Here is a 22,925-nt window from a genome sequence, read left to right as displayed (position 1 = left end):
GTTTTTATTTTTATTTTTTTCTCATTTATAATTTCTACGTGTCTGAATGTGGCCTAAGTGTGAAATCAATACATGTGCAATGCCAATCAACATTTATTTAATAAGCCTTTTACAACATCCAAAAAGTGCTTAACAGTGAAAATAAAACAGGAATAAAAACATAGAATAGCAAACATAAAAGCATGTAAAACACGTAAAAAGCGGGTGCAAATGTCACAGCGTCATAACGCTACTAAGTATTAAAAGCCAATTTGAAAAAAGAAATTTTATGTTTAGATTTTAAAAGAACATGGTCTACAATGGTGCGTAAGTTGGGGGGTAACTTATTTCACATATTGGGAGCAGCAATCATCCAGACCTCGGAAACTTCGAAGGTGCAATGATTTCGTGATCTTGTGATAACGAAGAGTAAGAATTACTGAGAGATCAGACGGGACAAGGCCATTTATGGCTTTAAAAACAAACATTAAAATCTTAAACTGAATTTTAAAATGAACTGGGAACCAATGAAGAGATGAAAGCAGTGGGGTCACATCTGGATGTGTTGGTTAAAAAACAGGCTGCAGCGTTTTGGACTAACTGAAGGCGAGCAATGGAAGTCTGGCACACACCGACATAAAGTGCGTTACAATAATCAAGTCTTGAACTGATAAAAACATGAAAGACTTTTTCCAGATCGCAACAACTAAGAAAAGCTTCCACTCTGGGCAGGAGACGAAGCTGAAAGAAGCCTGCTCCGACAACAGAATCTATCCGTTTGTCAAATTTCATTCAGCTGTCAAAAATAACTCCCAGATTTTTCATGTTTTGCTTAAAACTTGAGGCCGTAGAACCAAAATTTGACAACATAATTTATATTGTAAATATTACAGGGAGATTTTATCACAAACTAGCAGAGAATCTTTAAAAAGGTTGCGCACTCAAGGCTTTGGTGTGGTATTCACCAAATCTGACCAAAACCTTCTTCAGGTTGCTAATGGAGGCTTCAATTGTGAAACAGAGATGATAACAATAAGGTTATAACTTATGTTCCTTTCTCTGATAAATGACATAACAGGATAAACATGCTGGTGTTGTAATGAGTGAATAGATGTGTTGTCATGCTGCATTTGCATAAAAGTAACTAATCACCCACTGCTTCAACCACCTCTGATTCCCAGCCTACAGAGAAGGATGACACGATAGTCCAACAGTTACTGAAGCAGACACAATATGGTTTAAAATGGTGGACAGTGCAAAGCAAACAGAATGTAACACTCCTTAGAAATCAGTGTTTAAAGTTTAGACGGTGTGGCAAGCTGGCCGAGGCAAATTTGCGACAAGTTTGGCATCGCTTTAATCAACATGACCTGACATGACATCAGCAGCCAAAACGTTTTTGAAATGATTGATCTTTTCCTAAAGCTACTCGCAAACAACTTTACCAAGAGAGCCAAGCAAAGCATATATGACGGAGCACATGAACGGGCAAGGTTATTGGTTATTACCAGTGTTGTAGAACTTCACAAAAACTAGCTTAATGTTCCGTTCACATGGATTAAAACTGAATTTGTCAGCTTGGTGAACTAAGTTCATATTTCCAAAATTCATTTATTCACATTCATTTATATATATATATATTTTTTATGACTTTCTTTGAATGCTCCAAATATGAAACATTGTTTTTGGAGTGCGGTGACATATTGGAACGGAGGCACCATGCCCATCTTAGCAGATGTTTACACAGCTCTGCATTTAACTATTTTACCATCAAAACACTCTAAATCAAACAGAGATCAACCAACAAAGAATATCTATTTAATGCATGACCTACTTTGTTTGATCATTTTCACACTCCAATGAAAGCACATTAGCAGAGCAGAAGCCCAGTGACAAATGCTGCAGTCTCACAATTGATATCACATCATCATAGGGTACCTTCAGCAGCGAATGAAAACATACATCCTCAGAAACGAGCAGCAACATGTCATACGCCTAAAAGAAACCAAGAAAACAGACTAGGAGCTGTGTGACAAAGTCTGGTGTTGGAGCACGAGCGGTGCAGGACACAGGTGTGGGCAGAGTCTGTGAGCGTGCAAATTAAAGGGGAACTCCGGGGCATTTGAAGCGCAATCCCATTGCTAGAGGTTGTCAAATACTGATAGTATTTAAAACATTACAACAATATTACTGGGCATGTATTGTTGTAATGTTTTAAATACTTGAACGCAGTTTTTCTAGAGAAGATAATTGTTTTGTATATGTGATTATCGTCCATTGACTCTTTTGGGCTTTCACATGCGCGAGCGTACAACTAACCGGTGAGTTACATGCTGTTTATAAAGTTGTTTTGTAACGTCCCCATGCCAGTAATGTGAGAACCATGCATATGGTTTTGATGGTAAGGCTTGTGACTTTATTGTCGGATGGTTTATAAAGTGGTGTGACGTTTCTGCAGTGTGCAAGTTGTTGTTTTACGTGGAAGGGTTAGCGCTTGCCCCTAGCCACCACGTATTAGCCTCGCATGACAGGCTGCGCGAACAGCGCGATCTCCACACAGGGAGCGCCGATTTGCACCTGTGTGTGTCCTACTATCAGTATTTGACAACCTCTAGCAATGGAAATGCGCTTCAAATGCCTCGGAGTTCCCCTTTAAATTCCTTCAGATTCAGTTGCTTGGTCTTCTCTGAAACTTCTTGTTTTGGTTTGCCACCTTTTGCCAGTATGTGTCACGCTGTGGGAATGATAGTGCCTACTTCTGCATGCCTATATGTCATGTAATTGTCCTTATGCAATTGCATATGGTATTGATGTCTGTGACTGGTGCACAAAACATTGTAAGGTTGCCAGCTCCCATCTGAGCACGCACCCAGGAGATGCATGCAAGCACAATTCAGCATGACACGTTTAATGCCATTAAGAACGTTGTTCAATCGGTGAGAGAGAGCCTTGCTCACTTTGGATTCTTTTGTTAAAAATGACCTTTTTCACATCAAAAGTCAGTGAAAAAATGAGCACCTCTTAAGAATGCGCTCATGCCTAACACTGTTTATGACTTGCCAATAGCAACAAGTAGCATGATGAGAGGTAATCTGCCTTGCCTCCTGGTTTTCTCAGGGACCTCCAGCGAGGAAATGCCACTTCCATGTTTACTCTTGTCGAGTCTGTCTCACATTTCCTCGCTTCTTCCGATAGCTTATCTTGGGTTTCTTCCATCTGTCTGACATGGTGTGTATCCATTACAGCAAAAGTGTTACAGAAGTGTTCATTTATTTATATATTTTTACACAAATCTTTATTTAGAAATGCCCATGCGGCAGTGTAAGGGAAAACTAAATTGTTGTCATAGTTGCCAGGCCTAAACCATAATTGTGAAATGTGGTTGTGTCATCAACACCAGGGGTGATGCAACTGTTAGCTGGCTTACTGAACTCCAGATATTTGTCAGGTATTGTATGTGTTTTTGGGTTATTTAACGTATATGACTTTTCAAAGCGGTCACAAACAACCTTAGACTCCTTTCAGCATTGCACTTGAGCAGCAGCAACTTGGACCAAAACAAATTAGACCAAAATTGAAAGTGAAACCTAACATGGAGTCCCTCAAACATCTCATAAATCTCAGAAAAATCCCAGATTTTCTCTCTGATTTTCTCCACCTCTTTGTTGGAGACTTTTCATCTGAAGATCATGGTTAATCAGTTGGGGAAAACCGGGAACTATGCTTGCTTTAAGAGACTCACGTGTACAAATATGCATGCATGGTCGTTCCAGCTGCATAGCATGAGAAGGAAGCGAGGGACACAGGGACAAGGCTGCATGCTCTGGTAAGATCTTCACTACAGCACTAACATTATCTCATAGCAAATAGTTCTTTGCTGCTTTATTAAGGTATCAAATATTATCTGTTGAACTTTTAAGATGTAATCTTTGCTATAGAATTAGATGTGTGATCAGACACCTCAGTAACAAACCTGGGGCAAATGTTGCAGTCAGCATTTCCTGTGACTGGATTTTCCATGTTGGATTTTAAACAACACAACCCTGTCAAAAAGTAAGCACAAAGCAAGAAACTGCAACGGTCCCGGTACTCATACTGTTTAAATTATACTAATAAAAATGCCCACAACTCGAGAACTTACCGATGTTAAGTCAAAAGTAGTAGGCTCAAAATGTATTTTATGATTGCTTTAAAAGCTAAAAGTTTTGGTCCGTGCTTAAAATGGCCGACTTTTAGCCACCTGAAATGTCATTGTGGGTGTTTGGCTTGATTAAGCAATAACCACCTGAGCCTAATACTGAATACAATGCCAAAGAGCCTGTTGATTCTGCTGAGGGATAAGCAAACGAGGTTATAAATCGATGTATTCACAACTGTATACAGATCAGCCATAACGTTCTGACCAGTCGAGGTGTGGTCAAAGAACACCTGAAGGTGCCCCACAGTGTCTTGTGCCAGGATCCTTTTGTCTGTGGGTCGTGTGGGGAGGGTCTTTGTGTATTTGGGAGAGTTTAGAGGTCAGGGGAACACCTCAGGCTCTTTGACGTCCTTTTTAACTCTTCCAAAGCTGTTTTTCTCGGTGCTGTCCTTCTGTGGAAAGCTGCTCGTCAGGGGAGCGGTGTTTCCATTCTGCTCGTCTGTGGGGGGTGATTGGTCTGCAGAAATGTTTAGGTAGGTGCCAAAGAAAAGTCCAGGATGCAGGTTTTTATTGAGTCAAAATGAGAAGTGTTGCACACTTTACCTGTCAGTGGTCATTATGTTATGGCTGATGGGTGTGTATAAATATATATATATAATGTGTGCATCTGTATGTATACACACAGCACACAGATATACATAAATATATATATATATATATATATATGTGTGTGTGTGTGTGTGTGTGTGTATATAATCGTCTTTCGAGGGATGGCGCTGACTGGGAATCCAAAGAGTTCTCAGATCACACCCGTCTTCACATATGTTCATTACTTCATACACACCTGCTAACACTTTCAGAGCCGATGCAACATATCTATTCTGAAAGGCCACATCAGGATCAGTACTCAAAACTGCTTTTGTAGTTGTCTCCAGAGCTGCCGTGATCCCAGAGACAGTCACTCATCGGGTGAAAAGCTTTTCTGTTATTTTACCACAGCTGGTAGTCGCTGGAAATAAGACTTTCTGTGCTAATGCTTAGATTATTAGGAAGAATGATTTTATTTCTGTTAAATGAGTGTGGTGCATCATTTTAGTCTCCGACACAAGATAAATCTGATGTTGCAGCACAATTTTGGACACGTGGATCAGTATGTGTATTTTATGTATTTTTTGTCCTGATATTGGTTTTTGGAGTTTCACACAGTGAAGATCCTACTGAGCAAGTAGCAAAGTTTTGCTGAAGAGTCTGGCATCTGCAGGCAACTCAGCGTCGTGAAGAGACAGAAACTTTAGACTGTTAGATTTACTGCTGACTGCACGCTGCACTCACTCTGTGGATATTTACAACCGTGTCATTTTAGTACTTCTTTTCATCTATGCTGCCACACGGAGAGCTGCTAAACCGCTTTTCATTGTTCTTGCAACAGTGACAATAAAGATCTATTCTCTTCTGAACTTGCATCGTCTGGCAGGCTGTTTAAACCTGATGTGCTCCGTGACTGTCAGTGACAGTTGTCATGGATTTGTAGAGAGAAAGAAAATAAAATGTTATAAGTTTAACTGATTGATGTTAAAGGCCTTACACACATTTTTAGATGTTTCTCACTCATTATACCTCTAAACTAACACCTGTAGCATGCTAAATATATTCTTTTTTCCCCATATAGATACTGTCTTCTGTTTTTTATAACCTTTTAGATTTTTTTTAATTACTTTACATCACCCCAGTTGAAATATTACAGAATATTTATAACCATTTGCCAGAGGCAAAGACAGAGAAGAGGAGGGAGTAAGCAATAAAAGCATACGCCAAGTCGGGGCATCCTCGCTTTGAAGGCAGTATTTTAAACAAATACTGATCTTCATCCTTCAGTGTTCTGTTGCAACAATGAAAGATGCAAGAGTGTGTGACAACATGTATTTACTTTCAATTTAATTCACTAAGGTTTGATTAATGTGTCACAGCCTCTTTAGACTCAAAGTGACTTATGCAAAGGATAGAATAAAATTCAGTAATTAGCGCCCATCTGTCTTAGTAGTCCCCAACAGCTCCAACCATCTGAATTTTTAACATTCAAGAAGCAAACAGCTCATAGAATGGCAAATGTCCTTAAATGTACAATCATCTTTTCTTTTTTATATATAATAAAACTATAATATATAGTGTCTACTGATGCTGCGTGCTGTACGATTGTCAGTGGAAAGGGCTTCTTTTTTTCAAAACAACAGAAATTCAATACTTTAGTTAGAAATGATAATAATGCTCCCCTTTTTTCTCCACAGCACTTCATTGCAATACAAGAGTCATTCATCTAGATTCTTTATTACAGACTATTTAACCAAACCTGGCTGGTTAAAGGTGCCATATGTTCTCATTTTGGTTTTTGACTGCTTTTTTAAGACATATTTATTAAATAATTATGCATTCTTGGGAACTGTTTTGGGGTTTTTTATATATTTTTATATATATATATATATATATATCTTTGTGATGTCTGTATTTATATGGTGGTCAACACTGCAACAACCCATTTTTTTTTTTTAATGTTACAACTAATTTTAACATAATTTCCTCCATGTTCCATTATCCCCCACATCACATATAATATGTTCAGAAGTAACCACACCGAAGATGTTGCAGAATGGATCAAATGAAGACCGTTTGCCCTAAGCTTAAGGATTGCAGTCAGTGATCTAACTCACAGTTCTGTACTTTTTTACCTGTTGTATTAAATTTTAAGTTTGTTTTGTCTAATTTGACATTTCACTTTGCACCAATTTCCTTTCTCTTGCAGACCATTGGAAACATAAGCACAGTGCAGTAATAAATATATACATTTTTATATATGTATATATTAATATTTCTCCCTTGCATAAGATATGTCCTGCTGTGGAATCGAAGCATGTCCATGCATTGTCTTTTTTCAGTTCGCTTCACAGAGGCTCATTTAACTTTAATTTTGACGAGATGCCATTGTGTTTTTTTTGTCTTTCAGGTGCCAACAGTTCAACAGACAGAACCGATTGGAAGTCCACATGCGTTTCCTAGCCCCATCATGCTTTCCCCAACATCGATGCCTCCAGGAGGAGCTCCTTTCATGCCCACAGAGTTTGACCCTGCAAATCTGACAGCTGGTAAATTTCAAACAATAAACGATGGTGCATATTTAAAATATTAAAGCAGAAAATTAAAGTGCTGTCATGAGTTCCATGATATGGATATGACTTGTTTTGGCTTGATGTTGCTTCTTTGAACATTTGCACTCTCTGGCTCTTCATTCTTGTATGGATCAATATAACCTCTTCATTTCCTCCACAGAGTCCACAGAGAATTCTGCAGGAAACAAAGACCCTTCCTCAGATACCGGCATTGGCAACCAGCTGGGTTCTCCACCAGCACCAGTAATGACCTTGCCAAACCATGCTATCATGCAGGGACCCCCCAGACCAGGCATGCCACCTCTGCAGCCTCCTCCCGGCATGCCAAATCCTCACATACCTCCCTTCATCTCACCTCCAAACATGCAACACATGCCCCTGCAAATGATGCCAGGAGGAGCAGCGTTTCCATCAAACAGGTTCAGGATGCCAGTGCCCTTCCCTCCTCGCGGTCCTCCTTTCCAGCGATATCCATCCATCAGACCCGAGAGCATGAATGACAGGGAAGGGAGACATTTCGGAAACGGGAGGCCAGGGTTTGGATGCCCACCTTTTCAAAGAGGGAGGTGGTAGAGGATGGTTGAATGATGAACCTTGACGCTGCTGAACCACTGAGACGGATATTAATGAAGACAATGACATTTGGTTCAATGAGGACTGTTGTGATCAACAGGTGGTGCTGTCTCTCCTGTTCAAAACTTTTTTTATGTGTGTAACTTTAAAAGAAACAACCACTGTTCTGAATGTGGTCCACGCACCTGTTCACCAGAGAAGAGATTTGTTCCTGTATATACTTTAGGTGCTTGTAGATGTTCCTCTTTTTGTATATTTAAAGTTGTGTAGTTCATCCTTGACTCGATTATGCTGTTAGGTGCAGTTATAAACAAAGGCAGTCTGTGTATTTTTGAACTAATATCCTTAACAGAGTTTTTGTCTATGGAAGCAAAGTTCCCTCATACCCTTTCTGGTATTTTGATTTTAGTACCACACCAATACTACATTTTCTGCCAGACAAAAAAAAAGAAGATTTTATGTCCTGCCAGTAGAGGGTAGAGTGAACTCTGTTTTTATGCCCCACCTCTGTTCATTAAGGTCGCACCTTGTTGGATTATGTGCAGTGAATAATAAACAGAGTGTCTACCATTTGTTCAAGTCGGCTGTTTGTGTTTATTTATTTATTGTTAATCCTGAGCTGGGTTGAGAAACAGTTCTGCACTTTCACAGCATCACTTAACAAGAGTTTGCAAAGGTGCCTGAGCCGTCACCTCTGACGTTTCTCACGCGTTGTGTTTAATCCACTCTCATAACGTTCAGTATTGCATCTATTTTATCATAATTATGTCCATGGCATCTGCGTGCTCAAGGGATGCCCAGAAACTGCTCCAATATGTATTTCTTACTGTTTTAGTCTTTATAAAAATGATTCAAGGTGTACCCCGTCTGATTGGCTCCACGGCTAAATAAGTGGCATTCTGGTGATCCACTTGCGCGCCGTCTCCAAGGGCCCGCGGGCTCCGCCCCTCACAGCGGTGTGGAAACAACACGCATGGTCCGTAGACGGGCAGACCTCAGAGAAGCGGCAGGATTTTCAGCCACAGATGGGCGACACTGGTTTGTGGGAGGGGGAATGGATATTTCTGCGTCAGGGCAGGAGCAGCCATATCCCGGCGGAGGTGAAGGCAGGTATGTATGCGAGGGGAAGCGTGCTGCCCGAATCATAGGAAGGAAAAAATAAGCTCGATTACCGATCATGCTTCTGCGTGGTCCTAGCGCCGTGAGCACGCATGAGCGCATCACTCAATCATACAAGTTTAGCAGAGGTGACACGCTGGCGCACTGAAGCAGGCGGACAGAACTGACCAGATGCGGGGTTTTTTTTTTTAGCTCTGGGTGCTTTGCATTTGTTATCCAATAAGTCAGTGTCGGTTGCTTTAGGGGTGGAAACAGTCATGTGCCTGAACGACGGAAGACATCAGGGTTAACACATGCATGCGTAGACGTCTGAATCTCAATCCCAGTGCATGGATACAGCATCACAACAAATTGTACCAGACACGCATAACAAGCAGCATGTCTCTCCCGGAATACCTTTGGGATGGGGTTGATTTAACATTTTGGCAAATGAGGAGCCTTGCATGGGCTTAGTGCGGTGCAGCTTGAAGCCATTTCATTTGACTTATTCCGCTCTTTTTGCGGCGCAGATGATCCAACTTATGGATGCATTGCGTGCTACCTTCCTCAACAGACTGTAGAGGTGACTGAGCTGAAAGACTGTTTATGCGGCCGGTTTACTCCAATGACCTTATGGTGTCACGTTTGTTGCAGCGTCACTGCCACTGTCTACCAATGAAAGTGTCCTCTTCGTGTCATTTTATATGCAACTGTGATAAACATCCTAAAATGGCGAGGAGAATGCAGGGTTGTATCAGCTAAAGGCTTATTTCTGCATTTGTTTTTGCAAGGTGCAGTCAGGGGCAGCCGGTTTGTCTGGACGTGTCGACAGTTGACTGTTTGATTTAAGAATTAGAACAAGATAAGTCTCTGTTTTTGCTAAAAAAAAAAAAAGATGTGTCCCTTGGGAGGATAGGATGCAGTCTCTTGGTCAGCAGCTTGTATTGATAGTGAGCCAAAACCTGCATGCTCCACAAACAAGTCATATCAGTTGTTTACAACATTTTGACACCACAGAAAAAGTGATGTAGTAACTTGATTTTTACTATCAGTCCTGCAATGGTTCAGGTTACAGCTTCCACAATTGTCAGCAGTCAGTTGAGATATATTTAGCTTTTTTTTTTTTTACTAGAGGCCATAATATCTGTCAGTGTTCAGCCAATAAATATAATTGTTCAGGCCCCAAAATGGCTTCTGGTTGCAGGCAGTGCAGCTCGAGAATGAACAGTGCATACCAAGTAGCTAAAAACAGTTAAAAACAAAAATATTGAATAACATAACATTTAAATAGGGCTGCTTTCCAGCCCATACGGTTATGGCGTTCTTTTCTTTTTCTTGCTTGTTGATTGATAACCCTGTTATAAATCAGCCTCTCAGAGGAATGTTGGCATATTTAAATCACAGCTAATTATTTTCGTGTTTTTTCAAACACCGCTAACATTTCATTAGATTATTTTACGAGCTGAGTTTTTAGCTTTTGATCCAAAGGAACATCCTAATGCTCGAACATTGTAATCAGTGCCAGATTCTTTGCTAAAGATTTTGAAAAATGTAATCATTTAAAGTTTGTTTTGCTCATGGTTAGCTGTCTATAAATGCCCTAAAAGCTTAAAAAGACACACGCTAACATGCATTTTGTTTGTAATGTGTTCTTTGATTGGTCGCAGAAGTTATGCAGAAGTGAATGAAAGCGGCCTGTATGGACCAATGGGACGAGAACATGGAGCAGAATGGCCTCAGTGTTCAGTGACATGTCCTGTGTGTGGTAACCTGAAGCTCTCTGTATGACATGCCTGCACAGAGACCCGACCCTCTCCCTGTCAGCCCCTCTCTCTGTGGTTCACTTGTAGCTCGTTTAGTTCCTCTCTGGCTTGTGTCCACGCGCCTTAACGCTGCATCTCAAAGATCTTGAATGTTAGACCAACTGTCTGCTCATGAAAGAATGTCTGTACATTCATATGGTAATTTGTTGGCTTTTTGTACAATCCATGACTTTGTTTCCTTACGCATGTTCTGAGATGTACTACCAAACACAGTTGTTTAGTTGAAATGTGCATAATCTAACCTTCGTAAGTGCTCTTTGTGAATTATTAATTTCCTTCCCACTTGTGCATAACTCGCCTTTCATTTGCAAAGTAAATACTGGAGACATTCTCGTGTTTTGCCCGGTGCCAAGTGAATAACATGCAGAGCCTGATGTGATAACTCGAACACACACCATTCATTAGAATGCAAACTTTCTTCTACTGACTGTTGCACTCTAAATGTTTGAATTGTATCTGTGGTACCCTGGTTTTACTCAGGTTAAAGTACTTGCTTTCTAGTGTTGGCTCGTCAAACCACATGTTTAAAAGTCAACAAAACAGAAGATGACGTGCATTTGATCATATTGATGAGAGAAGTTAGAGCACAGCCAAAAAAAGGTATTGATTTCCATGAACAGAAAACTTTAATGTTTAATGTGTAATGTGGTTGTGTCATGCACATTTTTCTCCTGATAGGACAGGACCAATTTAACAGCCATTATTTTGTCTGTCAGGTTCTAATAATGAAACAGCCAGCCTCATAGTATTGAATGCACCCTCATTCTGAAGTTGTTTACATATTTGAACAAAACAAAATCAAGAATCAAGACCAAAAAAACTTAAATTCATAAACAAAGGATTGAAATTTGTATCTCTTAAATATTCACTTTTAAACTGAAACTCTGTTATTCACAAATCATGAGATGTTGTGGCCATATCGTGTATAAATGTCTCTGCCTGGACTCTAGTTTTAAATGTCGTCTTTACAGGCTGTTTGCAAATTTAGCCTTTAGAGAATGATCTGCTCTCTTTCTGCTTTAAGCAACAGATTCCTTCCTCCAAAGCAAGACAGACTTGGTGCTATGCTATGCTATTTCAGGTGAGCGCTCACCCTTTCCTTGTTCATCCTGACAGGACATCTGTCTTGATTAGTGAAAACCACTGATGTGTTGCTCTATCCGTTGATCCTCGGCCATTTTGAACAGTTGAAAAAAGGAATGGCATTCTTCTCCACAGACAGCCGAATTGTTCACATCAGGGTGGGTGTGTGGTATTGTTTTCTCCAGAATCACATGCTGCTAACTGCTAACTACTTCTTAATACTTCATGCATGTGTATTTTTCTACTTTGTGACTGATTAAAGAGGAGGTGGAAGTTGCCATATGTTTCAGCATCTTATGATGAATTCATGGTGTGCTGACAGTCAGCAAATTCTGAAACATGGCTTGTTAAGATTTGTTTCAAAGCTGCATCTGAGAGGGTAACGCCTCCAGCAGTGGTGCGCATTAGTGTGACTATGATGCACTCTACATATTTCCATGAACCTCAGAAAGAAAGGACCTAACCCAAGATACTTTCATCCTCTAAGTTCAAGGCTGTACAACTGCAGAGGTATTTTGCATGATCCTCAGCTGCGTTTCCAAGCAAGAAGACATGAGCTTTCTCATGAATTATTGCAAGCCTAAATTAACATTCTAATCAAACTCCTCATGAATAACACCATGCTGTGGCTTGCACCTTTAGGAAAACGGAACAAGAGCTTGAGTATTGGCTCCAGCTCGAAAGCCTCCTTTTAGGCTGGTATGCCTAAAAGAGTGATATCTGAAAATAATCTGTTTGGTTCACAGCAAATAACTATTCAAAGCAGAAGGCCCAGTGTGTTTTTGTACGTGTGTGTATGAATGCAGGAGTTTATTAACTGACCCTCTAGTTGTTGCTTTCTGAAACAGTCATGGGGTTTGGAAAGACACGACAAACAGGCATTCAGTGATTTCATTAAAGCTCTTTTCCACTTGTTTTTGAACTGTGAGGGGGAACACAAGACCAGCCGTCAAAATGCACATGGCGGTGGTCATCAGCTACACGTGGCTGATGGGCTTTCGTGGTTTTGGATGAATAATGGATACTAAGTGCACAAAACTGCTGAGGCTGTGCATCACTTTTGGGAGACTGGAGTTTGGCTAACTTTACCAAACACCATCATTTATGTTCTCAGGATGGAGACCCTTTTAGAAGTGGTATACAGTGGTGATTGGTTATCTTTTGGACCTTTCACAGTAAGCTTCTTCATAAGAAGTGGAACTGCATGAAATTACAAATCATTGTGCTTCCATTATCTTATAAATGGTTTATATCCCTTATTTGCCCCTTTGTCATGTTGCACTGCCATGTTACTACAGTAACCCTAAGGGACAGACTATAAAAGCTCCCTTTAGAGCGCACCTTTTGTGTTGGCCACCATACTTTCTTCTACGCTGTCAAAAGAGGGTGCTGAGTTGGGTGTGTGTCCCACCTTGACCTGTAAAACTGAACTCTTTAGTAGAAACAATCACTAATCTATCAAATATTAATTGCTAAGCCAAATACTACTTAAGCATTTATTATGCTATTATAATTCTAATCAAAGACAATGCAGTTACATTCTTAAATATCCAGACATGTTTACTTAAAGATGTGTAGAAATTCGTTTAATCCAAATCACGGTCTGTGTTTTGTGGAACCAGCTCAGCATATAGTTAATCCAGCCGAGCAGCTTGTGAAGTGCAGTATCTGCTCTTTAATATGCTCAAAGCATCTTTTTATAGCGAATACTGAAGAGCCACCTATGCTATATAGGTTCAGTCTTGACCAGCAGATTCAAGCCTTTTCTCAGCACTTGAAATTATTCCCCCCCTCTATACTGCTCTCTTTGATGTTGCCTCTCGAGAGGCAACTCTCTGCTGGAGACCTCTAGATCTTCCACTAATGATGTCTGCCCAGGCTGAGGTTACTTTCATGTGTTGCACAACATTTGTATTTTTCTCTTTAGACATCGGTGGTGCACAGTGCTCTTCATTACAATCTCTTTTCTCTTTGGGACACAGGTGGGGATGGGCTTGGTGTGATTGAGGAGACTCAACAAAATGAAAAAAAGCAAACACTTGAACCCCCTTTTCAGTGTTCACTGAATGCAGCACATAGTGGGATGCATGCACTGTATCTGCTTCTGTATCCTTAGACCAATATCTTTGTTGCAGAGTGATATTTAAATAACAAGGCAAATACTGTTAATTCTACATCTTGATGTAGACTTGTGGGTAATGCTCATCCCCTGTATGCAAATGCAGAGATTAATCCTTTTCAGACAATTAAGCCTCTTGGCTTTGTAGTTCAAAGTTGTTGCCGGCAGACACGAGTGCGGCCTGTTTCATTGAACTGTTCAGTTATGCTGTGCATTGTTTATAAAGGGCTTTACATACTAATCCTTGTCAGGGAAGGTCGTGCTACTGTGGTCGGATCCTTTAACTTCGTCCTGCAGAGCTACATGCTGTAGGCCTACCCTGAGCACACACTGAACTGAGTTTATGATCAGCAGTGTTTTTGTTGACTATATGTCCTCCACATTGTAGAATTAACTTCATTTTGAATCATATGCTATTCTGTGGTCCATACACAATTGCTATAATAAAACATTGTGTAGTCAGTTATTAACTGACCTTTATCTTAGTTGTTCTGGGGTGCAGCGCCGTGGCCTGTTAGCCTCACTGAGGAACAAAAAGGCAAGAATTTATGTGACTGATCTCCATGCAGAGACCCGATATGGCATTTAAAAAACTAATCTTTTTTGTCTTTCTGAGAGAAAGCCCAGCTCATTATCTGACATTGCCTGTGCTGCATCAGGCTTTGAACATGGATCTGGGAGCCCTCTGCTTCGGGCTTTGAAAATGCACATCTAAAAGTTACAGTATTTTGCTGCCACTTGGGAGGACTCTTGAAAATATGCGAATCAGTCTGAGCAGTGGGCTGCTCTGTGTTTAGACTGTCGGTCCTTGGAAAAGAAAAATCAAAGTGGTTGGCAGTGATTTTGGTTGGTTGTGACACCTGGAATTAGGTGTTAAAAACATAACAAGCATTGTCAGTTTCAGCTGTTGCTTGTGCCTCTTACCTGTGCTTCTTTGTTGTTTGGCTTTTCTTCCTCTTTGTTATTAAATCTGTTGTTGTTGGCTCCATCACCCAAACTAACTCAAACTAACTTCTATCCAATCAGTATTTTACCTCGCATCAACTCAGAATTATTTGGAGATATTAGGCTTCTGGACTGCATGCCTGTCCATCTGTTTTGAAAAAAGATATCCAAAATCCTTTGCTCTGTCGGGGCTTAGAGCAACACAGACGGACACCTCCGTGCACGCGTAAAGGGGCGCTTAGCTGTGTGGCAGCATCAGCTAATTAACTAGCAAAGGTTAGGATGGATGTAAAATGAATTGCTATAAAAATTACATTAATACCAGCAGAGGAACTGCGGGATAAAATTATTTGATATCTTTTTCATAGGTTTTCATTTTGAAGATAATAAACTAGCTAAACATCCTAGAAAATGTCTGACGGTGATTGGCAGTGATTTTGGTTTATTGTGACACCTGGACAGCATCAGCAGTCCAAAGTGTTGCTTTGGATTTGTAACTGAAGCCTCATCTACCAGTTTGCACCAGCAGCATTGAGTGGCCTGTCAGTGTACTGGATGTCCAATTCATTCAGTTCCTTTACTGATTGCACATAGCACTGGGCTTAATAGCCTTTTCCCAGTAATGAGCAAGCAGTTTTTTTTGTTTAGTCAAGCTCCATGCAAGCAATCTACATTTCTGAAACGCCTTTGGTGACAGCAGACCTGGAGTCAGCATTAGCCCACATTTTACTGATGGATGCATTTAATACTTTGCTGATTTGTTTTGCTGGTGGGAGGGAGAGGTGGTGGGTAGGGGTGCAGAGATGTGCTTTTAAGGAGATCTCAATTCATGTAATGCAATGTACTGTGTACTGTTCTGTTAATGTACCTAATGTCAGCTTAACTTTTAAGTTAACTACGAGAATGTAAAATAAGCCACTGAGGATTTTGTTGTGTATTACAAAGCAATCATTTACTGATGTCTTAACACGGCAAAATGTGCATCCACATTTTTTTATTTTTTGGAATCACATCCCAGAAAATTGTTTCATGAACTGAAAAGATGAAATTGGCACATAGTTAGCTTTGCGTGTGGAATTTGTATTTTGGAACATCCTGACATAGTAGCTGAGCTAAATAGAGTTGATAAGAATGCAGATTATTTATCTCTGGACCAGGCACTCGTGTCTTTACAGAAAAATTCCAGTTGTTTTGTTTAAAATCAGTGTCAGAATCTTTGGAAGCACATGAAATTGTTTTGAGAAGAAGCCAGTTTGCGCTCGATGCTTTTTGTTTTGGTTATAATCATTGCAAAGTCTAGACAAGGCAATTACACCTCCTATCTCTGGATTCCTTTTAGACGGACAAAGCTCAGCGCTCTCTCTGCTTCTCCTCTGCGGTTGTCTACACTCTTAACCTCCTCAGAGCAGGTTTTACTAATATTGCTGGCTGCTGTTGAACATTCGTTGCTGCAAACTCGCTCTTTGAACTTCCCGATTTTTCTTCCCTGTGCCCTTTGCAGTTCCTTTAAGTTAAAATGAATACAGCACCGCTGACACTGCTGGTGTGATTGACACACAACATCCATTGTGTTGTAACAACAGCAAATGTTACATCTTTCTCATTTAGTCCAGAAGGTTGTCACTGAATATTTCAATTACACACAGCGACTGTGACCTTTGCATAGCCTTAAAGGAAAAGATTAGTTATGAAAAAGACCTCAAATCAAGACTACTTTCTGTAACAACCGAAAAGGAAGTGGCATTCACATTTACACCTCTACTGATCCACTGACAGTTGCTATATGTGTCAGTTTTTTTCTTGAATGAAAAGGCTAGATTTAGTATAAATATCATGCATTTCGTAGGGGAGTGGAGCTGCAGCCTCAGTGGAGGGAGGGAACGCAGATTCCTGATGGTAATAGGTTTGTTGTTAAGGGGGATGGAATTAAAGAATAAGGAGTGGGCAAGAAGGGAGGGAGTAGAGTGTGAAAGAGTCAGCTGGAGTGTGTGTGAAGGGGGGGTTAGGAACAATTACTTCCCCTCCTTCTTTCCCTCAGTTCTTCGACTCATCCTTGCAAGCAGCAGTCACTTTGCTTTCTGGACTTGCAGGAGTATCCTGAAATTTCTGATTGATTTTGTGAGATTTCTTGTCGCCCCTGTGTGAGGGATAACAGAATTAACTCTTCCTGGTTGTACGCAGTGAGGTGAGTCTGTGTGTTTGCATCAGTTTGTGTTTGTCTCTTTGCAACACTGTCTAGCAGAGAAGCGAGACAAATGGCTCTCTTCAGCCATAAAGCTACCACCTTCCAAGCTGTTTGTCACATACTGAGAGTCAGTGTGTGGTCTGTAAGCATATGTTTGTGTTGAAGTCCAGTGGAACAAAAGCTCCTGTAAATCATGTTGCTGTAGAATTTATTTTAGCACTGGATGCAATATTGTCATTAGTTACCTTAGTGTCTTCTTTCCATTCTCTTTTATTCTGGGGTCTTCACAGCGTGTGTTTAAGGAGGGGTTTCCACCAGTTTGTACCTGTAGCACTCTTGTGTAAAGCTAAACTTCACCCTCAACTCGAGTGAACAAACCATTGAATTGCCCTCCATTCACTGCTAGATGCAAACAATACAGCTTGTGTCTTTCTAGTTGTAATGACAAAGCAGTGCTGGTGGGGCCGGTTTTGTGATGCTGAGAAGGAGAAATGATGAATTGCAAATGTGAGAGGTGGTCAAAGTCAAGGAGAATTCCCAGAGCGCATCCTGGAGGGGGTAATGGACGACTTTATGATGTCCGAGTTCATTCAAAATCTGAGCATTGTGTCTGAAAACCCACTGTGACGAGGGGCGAGAAACGGTCATCTGGTGTCACAGTTATGGTAATGTATTGATCGTTCTAGGCTCAGCAGGACAGGAGGTTATATCCTCGCTCTCAGGCCTGTAAATCTTAACAATGTCCCTGTTATGATTGGGGGAGAGCACTAACTTGAGTTCTTATAAAGGCTTTGTTCGAAAAGCATATGCAGAGGAGCCCTTGCTCGCTGATTTGAACAAAAATGTATTTTTCAAAATAGGAAAATGAGTGTTCAGATTTGTTTTGCAGTCTTATGTCATAAGCTTCAAAGTACAGTGTGCAGAGGAACAAAGACTATATTGTAGACTCACGGGCCACGAGCATTTCTCTGGATCATGTGGTCTTTCAGTTACTTTAACCTTAGCTATTATAACATTTAGACTGTATGGAAAAGGATTTTAGCCCAGTGACACATGCAGCTGCACAGTTTGGCCTTTTTACAGTAACTCGCTCTGTCTTGATACCACACAACAGAAACCACTGGGACTTTTAGTGGTTTTGTTAAAGTAAATATTTTTGTGTGCAGGCAAGTTTTTTTTTATTTTTTTTATTCAAATACCTGTCCCTCAGTCTCAGTAGTTGTAGAAGCTTGAGCAACAAGGATGTTTTGTTTTCTGGCCGTTACACTATTATTTTCATTATCAGTATTTGGTTTGTTTCATTTTCTCATCAACTGTGGTTAAAAGAAATAAGAAAATATGTATTGTTAGGACATTTCGCAAGACATTCTCTTGAATTTTTTTAAAGAGGTGTATGGATGGCTGTTTTAAACAGTAAAGTCAATGTAACATTCTAGTTTTGTGATCATTTCTATATATTAGATGCTACCAAAAGAGTGCCAATAAGCAGGGAGAGTTAGGAACAGAAATATACTTTGAACTAATCATGAGGTCATCATTGTACCATGACACTGCTGGATTGCCTTCATAGACTTCCTGCAAATCAAATGTTTAGAGAAAACTGCATACTATTGAGCTTTGCTGTGTTATAGGATATCAACTGTCAGGAAATGTAAACAGCAGTAAGAAAGCTCCCTTAGAAAACCTTTAGATACACAAAACTTCCTATCAGGTTCAAAACAACTCGGTAGAGGCCCTGGAGTGTAGCTGAAATGTGACTTTTTAAGTTACACACCACTGGCCAATAAAAGAAGCTTGGCATGGAAACTGTACACAGGTTTTCTTGGAGGAAATGGTACAATTTTCTACCTTGCGTTGTGTAGCCATGTGTGTCAGAACCTAGGTTGGTTCAGCTCGTGAGCACAGTGGAACCCAGTTAATAGCCGGGAACTTGAGCTGTGTCCAAACATATGATTAAGATCAAATCTAATGCACTGTAAAGGTTGGACATGTGACTTTGACTTTAAGCTGACGAAGGAACGCAGCAGCCACACAGGGCCATGTTCTCCTCTGAAAATGTAATATTAGAAAGTTGCTCTTGCATTTAAAATGAGTTTGGGAACACAGAGACGCGGTGTAATGTACCAGGAATAGGCTGTTTCTTTTTGTGTATCTATATGCAGCACAACCTGAAACATGTACTCATCGCTCATTAATATTGGAATCAAAATGATGAACATTTGTCTTGACGTTGACCCAAATGTGATTTTGAGTGGAGGATGTACTTGTGGTGCAATATAAAAAGAAACACACTCAGACTGAAGGCATGCTTGGTTTCTCACTTGCTGACCTGGAAGCAAATGTTTGCCTGTGGAAAATCTGGAGTGAGTCATACATGAAATGTATCTGTTGCTAGATATTGACCCAGTGTTATGATTACCACTATTTTCACATGGTCTCTGTGCTGATGTTTCCAGCACAATGTTCTTATGCACATTAAGTACTTTTAAAGGTTTTAGTGTGTTTTTAATATTCATTATCTTGTACTCTTGTAATGTTATCAGTAGATAACATTCTCTGGGAAAAGTTTCTTTCACCATATAATGTTTTGGTCCCTGCATTGATACTATTGATCTTACCTATAATCACGAGACCGTTGAGCACTTTTGTCCTTTTGTTAGGGTAAAATTGCAGGGTGTTTGGAGTCAGATCTTTGGAGGGGCAAAGTGTAAGTCTGGAATGTGAAGCGTGTTTAGACAGAGTTGTGTTGATGCTCCATGTAGCCAGGGGAGACCTTTACACTTTCAGTGACAGTTACAGGATATGAGAAGGTCAGCTTGTGAAAGTCTGTGATTTATTTCCACTTTATTCATTTTGATGCCTTTTTTAATCACATCACATTTAGATTTCAGTTTGAGCTTGTTGTCTTCATCTGGCAGCTAATATTTTCTTAGTTGCTGAAAATTCAGCTCGAGGATTTCCATTCGATGAGTACAAATCTTAGACTTACAGGTTAGCAAATTTTAGAGAAACTGCTTCAGAAGAAAGGTAAACAGGTCATTTATGCTCTGAAATAGTGTTTTACAAAGTCACCACGTAAAATGAGATTGGATTCATTTTCATCTATACTCTGCAACCCTGAATTTTACGCAGAGGAATTCTGTGGATTTTGTGTGGGTGTGGGTAATGTCAGACCTTCTCTAATATCTTTGAGAGAAAGAAATTTTACAACACATTATCATATTGATGAAGATGAGTCATTGATAAAAATGTTTTTGTGTTGTCCTTTAATGGAGGGGATGAGTAAAAGCATTAAAAAAAGGCTTCAGTAATGCTGTCTTACTTTAAATTGGAAAGTTTTATATCTTTTCCTTGGGAACTAGTTGAATTTGAAAGCTTGTGTTTCATTTGACTTGGCAAAATGCATCTGGCCAAACTCTTGCTGAAACATATTTCCACCCAGCCTTTGACAGGCCTGTCCAGTCTCAATCGTTAGTGAAATAGGGAGCTAGTTTGATATAGTAAGACTGTAAAGAGCAGCCCTGTTGAGTTCATACTTACATCAAATGTTTTGCTCTGATTCCATTTGGAATACTTTCCTTTGCACAAAAACCATGAATGGAGATATTCCAGACTCCTACCCGATTCAAAATTGCATATCCCCTCTCCCACAGAAGTGTAGTCAAAGGAATCACTGCTGTCACAACCTGTATCCACACCCATAAGCGTTGAAAGTAGTCGTCTTGTGTACGTATTCTTTCAACTAGCAGCTGTTTCAGAACTTCAAAGGTTGTCAACGAAGAACGGAAGCGCCGTAAGCAGGGTGTCCTCTGATAACTCTTTAAGTAGAGAACTGCTTGACAAGCAAATTGCTGGAAATGACAAAGGAGCTAGAGCTGTCATCCCATGTTAAGTGTTGGAAACTGAAAACAGTTTATCTTGGCTTGTATCCAACTGCATAACTTTGTTAGATTTATGTTTTGGTGGCCTTAGGTTTTATAGACCTTTATTATTGTTCATTTTATGAATCTCTTGGTACAGCCCGGGTATCACAAGCGAGATCCACTGTTGCAATTAAAACGGTGAACGTTTGTTATCATTATAATACAGCGTGTGTGGAGATAGCAGTATAATATTAAGCTTGAGCCGTAGTATTCTTAAATCAAAGTATGTGTTGACCTGATAAAACCTGCAGCATCTGCTGTGCAAAAACCCCATAAAGCTTTGACCTTTGCAGAAGAAGTGACCTCAGCTCACAGTGACCTTCTATAGAAAACATTTTGCACATTTACATAACACTAAAAAGACACAAATTATTGGATTAATCCAACTATAATCGGACATAAAAAAACATGTAAACAAGTTCGTCAAACTAGACTAATGCACCCAAACAAACCACTCCTGGATATATACACTCAACTTTAAGAAAATGGGGCTAGCAGAACTCCAAAGTTCCATTTTTTTCACATATCTTTCTGTTTCTTTTGCCAGATGGTTAAACACATCAGAAATTGTGACTGAAAATCCACCCAATAAGACTTCTGTGTTGACTTACAGTTGCTTCAATCAGTTCCAGACTGTCACTCTGCTCTAATAAAATTCTGATTTTGTAACCCAGGTGTCATCTGACAAAATCACCATTCAAGTCAGTTAAAGACAAATGACTTGCAGTGAATTGGGCTGTACTTACATACACAGCAATCTCCCACAGAGAAGCTGCGGAATGTCTTGAACATTTAATGTCACGGTCCACATTATTGGTCAAAGTATCAAACATACTTCAGCAAATAACTTGATTCCACAACTGTGCATGTATACTGTGACAAGGACAATGATCCAGTTAAAGCTGCCGTCGGCAGGTTTTCAAAATTACGAGTCTAAAGTCGGAAAATTCGAACTGATACAACTTTCAGGTCCCTCCCCCAACCTCTAACAAGCTCCGAATCGCCCCCCAAACCCCTCCCCCTCTGTGGACGAGGTTGTGCACGTGAGTTCACACCAGTGTGAGCGCACACAAGCTGGGGCAGACTCACGCTCAGCAGCGTGTGCACAAGCTGTGATTGACAGGTAGGATTCCTCCACCCTAACTTGATTGGTTAAAAACAGCCGGGAGCGCTCGATTTTTGTAAGCATGATTACAGGCTTCAGAGGGAGCTACAGATTTCGTTATTTTTCCTAAACAGCCTATTTAATATTCTACTTCCACAATCCCATGACAGTTCAAGCTAATATGACTAAAAAAAAGTTGCCGACCGCAGCTTTAAATGGCCCAGTTGAGCTGTACCCTCAGACTCAACTATGCATGTAAACATGCTTTGTGACAGGGATAAAGGTGTCTAGGCTAAACAACACAAGCTGCAGCTCAACAACAAGCTCTGAAATATTTTTTTCTAAACTTATAAGTCACTGATTAATTGATCTTTTTGCAAACTTGGAGTTATCTTCTGTAGTCTTGGAAAAAACATTGCATAGACTATTTTTTGTGAATTGGCGTGCGAGGGTTAAAGCGACATAATAATCAAAGCCAGTACCAGTTTGGGGAGAAACATCTGTGCAAACACAAGGGTTCACACCTGCTCAGTTCAACAATTACGCTGCTCTATGTGTGTTTGGATCCTTCTAAAGGCTGCCCCCCTTCAGAAATAATGTCTCATAACACAAGGCCACCTGAGACCCTCAAGATGGGGTCAGTAGGGTTACACATAGTTGCTGTGTTTGCTAATTTCCTCTCAAACATGCTGCTAACTTTACAGCAACTGGAATGACTAAATGGTCTATTTCTGTTGTTGCTAAAATATGTTAATTTTGTTTATTCTTTTTTTTATTCAATGATACTTCCAAT

At 40.1% G+C, this 22,925-nt stretch overlaps 2 protein-coding genes across 4 annotated transcripts in view; both read left to right on the top strand.

Annotated features, from left to right (window-relative positions):
- LOC142388138 (SR-related and CTD-associated factor 4-like) overlaps positions 1–8,430 on the top strand; it is a 36,263-nt gene extending 27,833 nt beyond the window's left edge. The window contains exons 17-18 of the mRNA XM_075473070.1: positions 7,116–7,254; positions 7,439–8,430. Coding sequence (XP_075329185.1) covers positions 7,116–7,254; positions 7,439–7,851 — 552 coding nt within the window. The 3' untranslated portion in view covers positions 7,852–8,430. The remainder of the gene's footprint in view (positions 1–7,115; positions 7,255–7,438) is intronic.
- A 377-nt stretch (positions 8,431–8,807) lies between these two features.
- Positions 8,808–22,925, top strand: part of LOC142388136 (rho guanine nucleotide exchange factor TIAM1-like) — a 45,010-nt gene continuing 30,892 nt past the window's right edge. For 2 of the 3 annotated variants that reach the window (XM_075473065.1, XM_075473066.1), the window contains exon 1: positions 8,808–8,961. The gene's annotated coding sequence lies outside the window, so the exon portion shown is untranslated. Of the gene's footprint in view, positions 8,962–11,788; positions 11,854–22,925 lie in introns of those variants that run through there. The other variant, XM_075473067.1, reaches the window with a different exon arrangement.

Source organism: Odontesthes bonariensis, chromosome 9, assembly GCF_027942865.1.
Source record: "Odontesthes bonariensis isolate fOdoBon6 chromosome 9, fOdoBon6.hap1, whole genome shotgun sequence".
In the NCBI taxonomy this organism is placed as follows: Eukaryota; Metazoa; Chordata; class Actinopteri; order Atheriniformes; family Atherinopsidae; genus Odontesthes; species Odontesthes bonariensis.
This window is presented reverse-complemented; position numbering and strand designations above follow the sequence as displayed.